The sequence below is a fragment of the Lepidochelys kempii genome, chromosome 10 (assembly GCF_965140285.1).
Source record: "Lepidochelys kempii isolate rLepKem1 chromosome 10, rLepKem1.hap1, whole genome shotgun sequence".
NCBI classification, from domain to species: Eukaryota; Metazoa; Chordata; order Testudines; family Cheloniidae; genus Lepidochelys; species Lepidochelys kempii.
This window is the reverse complement of record NC_136389.1, coordinates 39,342,575-39,352,522: the sequence shown is the minus strand read 5'-3', so window position 1 is coordinate 39,352,522 and position 9,948 is coordinate 39,342,575. Positions and strand designations below refer to the sequence as shown.

At 52.5% G+C, this 9,948-nt stretch overlaps 1 protein-coding gene across 1 annotated transcript; it reads right to left on the bottom strand.

Moving 5' to 3' along the window:
• Positions 1-632: 632 nt before the first annotated feature.
• LOC140918497 (coiled-coil domain-containing protein 33) lies at positions 633-9,660 on the bottom strand. Its single transcript, XM_073363063.2, has 8 exons — positions 9,443-9,660; positions 8,933-9,021; positions 7,950-8,081; positions 6,057-6,129; positions 5,458-5,579; positions 3,298-3,384; positions 2,205-2,321; positions 633-841 (listed from the first exon to the last, which is right to left on the bottom strand). Exons 1-8 carry the CDS (start codon positions 9,612-9,614, stop codon positions 779-781), a joined length of 855 nt encoding a protein of 284 aa, XP_073219164.1. The 5' UTR covers positions 9,615-9,660; the 3' UTR covers positions 633-778.
• Positions 9,661-9,948: the final 288 nt, after the last annotated feature.

Genomic DNA, 9,948 nt, shown 5'->3' with positions numbered 1-9,948 from the left:
TGGCCCGTGATGTTTTGCTTCTCTACTCAGGACTCCCTAGGGGGCATAGGCCAACAAAGCATAAAAGAAGTGGACCACAGGTAAAGAGAATGTCAACCTCCATGAACATCACACGCTTGGAGGCTGAAACTGATCCAGATTGATCATTCAGGCATAGCTGATGTGCTATACAGTGGGCAGCATTCCATCATCACAGCCAAGGAGGGAGAAGGCGGGGAAGGGAAGATACAATAAGCTCAACACCAGCTGCCATCTAACTGTGCTTAGAACACTACAGAAGTGATCATACAAGGGACCAGCAAAAATCAGCTGCTGAAAACATGCTGAAAGCCAAGCTGAACCGCCTTAGGGAGAGAAACGTACAGATGGTCATTTAAGATGGGGAGGAGATAGGGTTGGGGAGGGGGGGGGGGTTACCTGTTGGGGCAGGGATTTATGTGCTGGTGTTCTGGACCAGATTCAAAGTCCCCAAACCCCAGTGCCCTGTGATAGCACCCATAGCTGGCGCTTCTCCAAGCTTTGATCTGGGCTTCACAGACCGGATCCTATCACTTGGCCAAGCATATCCCTGAGCGCTGCCTGGCACAGGTATTTTCCATGGCCATCCAGTCTGCAGTAACAGCACTTGGGGGTTGAGCATCAAGCATTTAATAAAGATCTCCAGTAGACCCCTAGGAGAGGTCTGGTTTTGGTGGGGGGTGGGAAAAGGAGGGGAGACCAGACAGAACATTCACAGTCTTTCCCCAGCACTGCCAATAAGTCCATCTTGCAGAAGGTGTTAGGGCAGAGGATCGAGCATTTGGTGCCTCTTGATATGTGTTGTGTGGTCTGGTGAAGTCTTCTGTGTGGGAGAAGAGAATGAACATCAGGGGATATTCCTGGAAGCTTAATTCATCTGTCTCCCACTTCCTTTCAGCCCTTACATTCCTCTGTGCTGGCAGAGTCCTTTGTGTCCAGTGCCCCAATCTCGTGGTTCCCAGGGTGTGCCCTGTGTGCTAGCCCTGACGCTACCAGGTTCTGTGACTGGTGCTCTACCACTCTCTCCTCCCAAAGCTTTAACAAGGAGATTCTGCGCTGGACCCTGTATGCCGTTCAGTAATATGTTCGCCCACCTGCCATGCTGAAAACCCCATGCCTGTGGTCTAGAGCAGGCCATGGTGGATGACTGTCCACCCAGCTGAATGGGCAGGGGTAGGTTCTACTCAGTCTTACCCCAATCAACAAATGCAGCCACCCTACAAGATTGGGAAGTCACAAGTCTGACAACAGCCCCCCCGTGATATGAGGAGAAGTCAAAGGGCTTAGGTAAAGAGGGCCCTGGCCAACCAGTTGTGATGGAGCCTAAGGGGGTGTGTGTGTGTGTGTAGGGGCGGGGGAGGGGGCTAAGAGACTGCTGCAGTCCAGAGAGCACATGGGTGGGTCAGGGAACAGAGGGTAGCCCCGTCCCAACCCTGCACACTGCAGGGACACGGGTGACTAAGAAATTCATTGTGACCAGCTGTTCAGGCACCAAAATTTAGACCAATGATCTGCCTCTGTGGTGCAGATGGGTGGAGTCAACCCAACAGTCCTTCCCACAGCAGAGGACTGGCTGGCTATGAGGATCCACTCTCTTTCCTGCTCTTCTTCCACCTCTGCTTGCTCTGCCTGGTTCTCCTCTTCCTCCCCTCTCCTCCTGGGAGTGTGTGGAGGGGGTGTGATACTGAGGTAGTGTAACCCACACACCTCCTGCGTGTGGTGTTCTGTTCCATCTAGTGGCACCAAGACCACTTAGAGAGACAGATAAAATGAGTCTGCTCTACAGCCTTCACTAAGAGCCAGCTGGCTTTTAGCTCATGTGGAAGAGGCTCCAGAGGTTCCTGGTTCAATCCCGCCTGCCGACGACCGGGGTCTGTCGACATTATACTAGCACAAACCACAGAGACTTTCAGCCTGGATATTCTTGTGGGGAGGGGAGGTCCCTTGAGCAGCTTCTGTGCCCTAGAAAGAGTGCTGAGCCCTTACACAGTCCCCTATCCTGGCCATCAATCTTTGGCTAAGAAAAACTAGATGGACAATTTTAGAGACCAGTAATGCAGCTCTTACACCAGCCACATGGACAGTGGCCATGGCAGGAGGGTGAACAGCTGAGTATGAGAGGAGTCAGACCGTAGCTGGGTGAGCCCAGCTTGTGGCTTGGCAGGCATAGCAGGCATGTTACTGACCAGTGAGAAATCATGCAGGATGGTGCTGGATGAGCGCCCAAAGCCATGCTCTTGCTCCAGGAGCTGGGTGCTGAGATCCTGCTTCTCCCGCCCCCATTTCCTTGCAGACTCCTCCAGCTGCGAGGGAGAGAACAGATACTCAGAGCACTATGGTAGTGCTGCCCTGCTTGCCCTCTCACCCTGGGTTTGCTCTTGAAGGCAGTGGTGGTGCATGGCACCACCACTCTGCTCACGGACACATGGGAAATTGACTTGTGCAACTCAGACTGCTCACCTGTGGCTTCCCCATCCAAGCCACACATTCCCCAGCTGGCTGCCTCCCATAACCTATACCCAGCCATACACAGCAAAGCGCTGCTGGAATTAGGGGAAGCTTGGAGAATATGAAACATGGCACCTGGACAACTGGGTCTTTGAGGCCACACCCAAGGTGTTCCTTTGAGGTCCATTTCCCCTCACTAGTGCTGATTTGGGGACCTGTTAGACTCATGCTGCAGCCTCCTTCAGGGGCTTATTTGTGGGAAAGCCTGTGAAAATGCTCAATGCCAGGGAGGCTGGTGGGCAAAGGAGCTTTTGGACACATCTGCTTTAAGGCCTTGAGTCTGCTTTTCTGAGCTCTCCATGGGCTGGGCCTAGGCTATGTCAGAAATTGATGCCTCTCCTTCCACGTTGTTCTCTCGAGCGATGATGAGACTCAAGGGGAAGACTAGTTTGAGATTGATCTTTTCAGCAGCCAGTGCTTGACTGTGGAACTCCCGTCCACAAGAGTTACAACTGACCAGCAACTGATCACCTTCCAGGCCAATTGCAAGAGTCAGCTCTTCACCAGCCAATAAACCATAACAAGTCCTACCCTCCTCTGGGAAAGGAGCAGAGATGAGACAATGCTTTGTCTGCATCTAGCCCCTAATCCACCTGTGATCATGTATATAGATACCTCGAAGGAAACACCAGATCCAGGGGGCACACCAAGGGGTGAGTCAGGTTGTCAGAGTTCATTCTCATTCATGCCACAGGACCATGCAATGGGTGGAGATTGGGGATGGGATGTGTGTACTGGGGGGATGACCATGAGAAAGGGCATGACAATTACCTGGCTTTCCAGGACACGAATGCGACCTTGCGCCTTCTCCACCTTGGCCAGCAAAGACAGTTTCTCTGAGTTGGTGGAGAACATGTCCTGCAAACAGGTAATACAGCCAGCAAGTGAGATTTAGAGACTCTAGCCCTCCATCCCCTTCCCATCATGACACAGGCTGCCAGTGACCCCTTTCCCCCCACCATTCCATGGAATTCAGATAATGGGAGTGCTGATGCGGGGGGTGGGGAGGAGGTTGGGGTTGGGGGGCAAAAAGCCAGTGAGAGAGGAGCTGAACAGACCTTGGATCTGTGGAGGCTGTGATGAAGGCAGCTCTTTAAATACAATATAATATTGCATTGCAGTAGTGGCTAGAGGCTCCAATCAAAGGTCAAGGCCCCATTGTGCCAGGTGCTGTACAAACTTGTCAGCAGAAACAGTCCCTGTCCCAAAGCGTTTACAACCTGATTATGACACTGCACCCCATATTCTTCAGAGTGATATTATGATAGGATTATGACATAATTATGATGCAGTTTGTACAAGATAAGTCATGTGAGATGTCATTGGAAAAGTTTTGATTTGCTGAATATGATTATCCTATTTGTATGCATGTATCATTTTTGTATCTAAAGTTATGAATATTATCTATGTATCTGTATTTCAAATGTAGTTACACCTGGGTAAAGCCCACTACACAAGATACGTTCAGTCTAGATAGCTGGTTGGGAAGGGCCTAGTCAGGGCAAAGAGCCATTAGGGAGAACAATAGGCTTTAGGAGAAGCTTATCTCCCACCTGGTGAGCCTTCCTGAGAACTCCACAGACAACCTGTGAGTGATGGCTGCTATGACTCTACAAGGACATGTGACCAGGCCACATGATGCTGGATTCCATCTTGGGATGTCAGTACTTTTCCACAGATTGGTCTGGGAACCAAGCTTTGGAACAAAGGGTTCCCGCCATATGCAAAAGCTGTATAAGGCAGGGAGTGACATCATCAGGGTAGGGTTCATCACTTCCCACACAAGAAGACTCCTGGAAACAGCTAAGGAACAAAGACTGAACTGGAGGAAAGTGCTGGACCCAGGTGAAAGGGATTTCTAGCCAGTGTATGAAGTCCTGAGAAACCCAAGTTGTAAAGCTAATGCAGCTTGTGCCTTAAGAATCTGTAGCCTGCTCGTACCATCAATTAGGGTCAGAATCTGTTATTCATAGCCAATCTATTTAGTATATTAAGTTTAGTTTGCATTTTTTGTTTATTTGCTAGGTAATCTGCTTTGATCTGTTTGCTATCCCTTATAATCACTTAAAATCTATTTTTTGTAGTTAATAAACTTGTTTTATGTTTTAATCCAAAGCAGTGAGCTTTGACTGGAGTGCTTGGGGAAAATCTTTGCTTGGTTACTACAAGTGTCCATTGTTCTCTTCACATTGAGGGAGAGGTGGACTGGGTATTAAACCCATATACTGGCCAGATTTGACCAGGGCAGGATGGTACTGGGAAGCCGGAGGTTAGAGAGCCTGCGTATAACTGCAGCTGGGTGTGTCCCTACCTAAGTTTCCTCTGAGCTGTGCGGCTGCACAGCAGCCTACTAAGTGCCACACAAGCGTTCAGGGCTGCTGTGGTGCCCCTCCCCCAACCTCAACAGAGCCCAGCCCCAGATCTGCCAAAGCTGGGGAAGAGGCCCCCCCTTCCCTGCCCCCAACCCAGCCCCAGCCCAGACCTGCCATGGCCGGGAGAGAGGCAGGTCCAGCCCTGGAGCTGCCACGGTGTGGAGAGGTGAACCTTCCCCGCACCCCAAACTTCTCATCCCTGGACCCACCCCAGAGCCCGCACCCCCAGCCAGAGCCTTCGTATTGGCGCATATAACAAAATTCATTCCGCACATGTGTGGGAAAAATTAGATGGAACACTGGTGTATGAATGCTGGTGAAAGTGCAGGTTGGAGGGCTTTGCAGATTCTCACAGCAGTACAGTGTGAGAGGGAGCCCAGGCTGGTGGGTCAGGGGGGTTCAATGTTACCTCAGTTCCAGATGGCACGCCGGGGGGAACCCGTCACACTGATAAAGCAACTGAACGGCCAGCCACAATATCCTGCACATGAAGTGAATCACTCCCACTGGCTAACAGGGGACCCTCCCCATGGCATGGCCCCAAGGTGACCCATCTCACCGGCAAGGCTTGCTGCTGCAGGATGATGGGAGAAGAGCGGTAGCGGGCTCTGCCCAGCTCCTCCCGCAGTCTCATGTTCTCGGCTAGCAGGGTGGAGTAGAACTCCTTGGAGAAGCTATCAGCTGGGGGAGAAGAGCAGAGAAGCCACTCAGACCTCTGCTCGGCTCCATACCCTCCAGCAATTTCACTACCCACCCCCTTCCAGGGAGAGGGCAGGTCATTTCACCTCCCCTTTGCCCCTGACAGCCTACCATACTGGAATCAGAACCTGGGGGCTTTAGGCTTCCTTGACTGGGGGCTCTGCTTTTCCCTTCCACAGGGCCAGACATCACGTGGAGTAGCAACTTACTCCACAAGTAGCCCCATTGGTTGGTGCTGCCCAACATGAGTAAGGGAGGGGGCAGGGTATGGCCCTGAATGATGAGCCTCTCTGCTGGGTCCCTATGAGCTTCTCCCACCTGCCTCTCATGTGGCCAGTTGAGCTGTAACTTGGGCCATTCCCTCCCCTCCTGCATCACTCAGGAGCTACCTGGCTCCCAGATAAAACAGAGCCCAGCCCAGCCCCTGGCTCTCACACAAAAAGAGAGGGGGGCATTTACCCAACGGTTGCTCACAGGTCCTAGCGGCCTCTGGCACCTTCTCCTCCAGCATGCGCTCCATCTTCTCAATCACCTTTGGAAGGCAGAAATTCAGTGGAGAGGGGAGCTCCCATCATGGCCCCCTGAAGGCCCACATAACCCTTACAGCAGCAGGGTGCTGCAGAGAGCTGAGACCTTGGCTAGACTAGATTTGGGGCATGTTGTTAGCACATGATCACTAACAGGGTCTAAACATCTAGTCTGCAGAGGGTACATTGCCCTTAACTCATGCTAAACAAGCTGAGGTGAAGCCCAGAGGTTGGCATGTTAAAGGCGGTGTGGCCTTAGCAGCACTAGACTTTTAAAACATGTGAGTCACGCATGCTAACGCCACAACCCTAGTCTGGACAAGGCCTAGCTCTGCAATGCTGTTGCTGGCCTTCCCTCATGCTCAGTTTGCTGCACTGCTCCCCAGCTGGAGGGGACTGTGTATGGGCCACAGACAATGAACCTCATGTCCTTTAAGGGTGTGTCCACACTGCACATGGGCAGGTCTACATTTAAAATGTGACAGCGGCACAGAGGAGACGCTGCTATGCTGACGGGAGAGCGTCTCCTATCAGCGTAGTTAATCCATTTCCCCAAGAGGCGGTAGTTATGTGGGTGGGAAAAACTCTCCTGTTGACATAGTGTGCTCTCTATGCCAGGAGTTAGGTCGGTCTAACCGGATCACTCAGGGGTGTGGATTTTTCACACCCCAGAGTGACATAGTTATACCAATGTATGTTTGTAGTGTAGACCTGGCCTCAGCTTTTAGGCAAAGCTCTACTTCTGTCCATACACAATTCAGTCTGACTCAGGTCACCAAGCACTCAGGAGTCACAGGACTCAGGTCTTAGGACCCTGCTGGGGTGTGGATCAGAGCCTGAGTCCTGCTATGACTCGGGCTCAAACCCTGTCATTTTGCAGCTGTGAATGCAGCTCAAGCTGCAGATCCAAGTCAGAGGGTCTGTGTAGTGCAGTATGGATGTGTTAGCATGGCCGTGAGACCAGCAGTTGTAAAGCCAGATTTACAATGCAGTGTGTATGCTCAAGCGTGAGCTTGAAACACCAAGTCTGCAAGCCTGGTTCCACAGATCTGGTCTTAGAGTGCAGTGCAGACAACCCTAAGAGACGAGGACCTACAGGGATTGGGCAAAGGGACTGTTAGTCTAGGCAGGAATGCACTTCTAGAGCAAATCTGCAGTCTGGGGATATGGGGGATCGCTGCTACTCAGATCCCAGGATTCCCAAGGCTGTCCAGACTGTAGGCTTTGAAAAGCTGAGTGGCTGATCTGCAGAGCTAGCATTAATTACTGTCACCACGCTCCATACCAGAGACTCAGTGAAAGCATCTGCATCCCAAAGTTCTGGGCTGGGTGACCCACAGGACTTCAAGATCCCATTCTCTGGTGCATGAGAGAGTTCACGGTGCTAAGCAGATGCCCTGCAGTTGCAGCGCCTATTTCCATGCCAGGTTCCAACACAAGAGCCTGAAAAGCCAAGCACTTAATGCAGAATGTTGGCTCATTATGGTGCAGTTGGTTGTAGCGATCCATCCAATACCTTCTGTGTAACACAATGTGCACCTATGCCCTGCCACCAGGAAATGGGTGACAAAGAGGGAGCAGATGGAGGCAGGAAGATCCCGCCCTGCTAGTGAGACTATGGGGCCCCGATCCTGTGTGCCTGGGTTGTGCTAACAAACACGACCTGATGGGTTTGCTTTGCTGTGGCTTGTTGCAAGGTCTCCCTGTAGGGAGTGCACTATGAGCACAGGGCATGTTGCCCCAGCATGGAAGAGGGGCAAAGCACTGTGGGACACCCAGCTGGGTGCCCTCCCCTAACCCTCCCATGCACCTGTGCTCTGCTCACCCTCTCCTGCTGCTGCACAGTGTCTTCCAGGGCTTTCATCTTGGTGATTTTCTCCTGGTACTTCCTCAGCACCATCTGCTGCTGCTGATGGGCTCGTTGCAGCTTCACCAGATCCTTCTCCCGGTCGTTCTTCTGGTGGGCGAGAAGGGAGGGAAACCATCAGATCCCTCGGGGAGGGAATCAGAATGCACAGGGGATTCTTTACGGAGGTGGATGGACACAGGCAGACCTGTGGTTCTCTCTGGCTCCTAATAGTCGCTGATCAGGCTGAGGAACCATGGCAGGGTGTGACTCGAATTGAGCTGCCAAAGCTACTGGAGTTCACCTGTTACTCCATGTTACTCCACTCTCCTCCCTTGGTCAATCAGGGTGGCTGCAGGGCTAGGAGAGGAGGGTAATCAGCAGAGAACTCAAACTACAGCCCCAGTCTCCAGGAGCTTAGTGAGACTGTCCAGGGGTCTTGGAATATTTGCTTCTCCAGATGGCTCCCACAGCTCCAAGCTGCTTGCCCCCAGTGAGGGCCTCCCGGGCACCAGGCTGCCCTCTCTGAGCCTGTGTTAATTTCCACCTGTAACCAGGAACGTGCTGCTCCTAGCGTGCAGCTCTAAAGAGTGGTGGCCTCCTTTCTCCTCTGGAGGGGAAGACCCCCAGCATGGGATAGCAGGAGAAAGGCAGAGGGTGTTGGCTGTGCAGCACAGCTGACTTTCACCCTTAGCCTGGCCTCTTGCTCCGCAGGCTGGGGCTGGGGAGCAACCTCTGATGTCCCACGTGCTGAGCCCTGTCTCCTCTGTCAAACTCCCTTCTTGCATGCAGCCTTCTTCAGAGCTCCCCTCACTAGGGACAGCCCAGATCCTTGTGCTTGTGCCCTGGGCATCATATCTGTTTGAATTAGACCATGAGGCCCTCAGGACAGGAGCTGTGTACACTCACGGGTCCCTCTATGGAATAATGACCAAGCAGGCCAAAGCCATCGGCACAGTTACCCGGATCAGCTCATTCTGCAGCTGTTGCACCCGGTCCTTCATCCTGCTCATCTCCACTGTCCCAGCAGCCAGTTTGCGCTTGAGGGCCACTGCAAGAGACCACACAGCCTGGTCAGTGGCACGGGGGCATGTCTGAGGGATACAAGCAGCTTCCAGGACTCCCAGGGAATAGGGGACACAGCTATGGGGCAGGTCTATTCACCAAGGCCAACAGCGCCCAATCAGATTGTTAGATCCACAAATTCAAATACAAATTAAACTGGATGGTGAGGACTGAGGAGCATCTGCCAAGAGAGAGAGTCCCAGAGGAGAGGGCAGGGACAGGAATAACAGGGACTGGGGGTCACTGACACCGTGCCTGCCTCTAGCCAAGGCTATTAACCTTTCACTTTCCCACTCCCTGTAATACCACAGTCAGAGACACTCCTCACTCTTCCTCATGGCGGCCTCCTCCTTCCTTCGCTCTCTACTGGGCCATGCAGAGGTGGGGGTGGGAAGTGCGTACTTTACCTATCCTGTCGACTGTCTCCGCCTTGGTCATGACGTCCACGTCCACGTCGTTCAGCAATGTGCGGCCCACTTCCTCGTGCATGCTCAGATTGCGGTGTAGGGTGCTGTTCTCTGCCTCCAGGCTGGCAACACGCCTGCGCAGAGACAGGATATCGTCTGCCATCTTCTTCATGGCCACACAGTAATTATCCAGCTCCTGTTGGCCACAGGAGTTACAGCTTGTTACAGCTTGCACTGTTACCTGTTACAGCTTGCACAACCTCAACTTAGAGACATATGCTTAGCCAGGTCCCTTCTTCTTCCTTCCACCCACCCACCTCAATGACCAAAGGTGCTGGCCAAAGGCTCCTGCCACGGGGGACCAGACTGAGCAAGAGCCTGGGTGGGGATGGGTGAACTGCAAAAGACATGGATGAGCTGCGGAAAGTTTCCCACCCAATCTTTATAGGACACAATCGCCATAGTTTTCAGGTGTTCAGGCATGCACCATAATGTACTGAACTTAT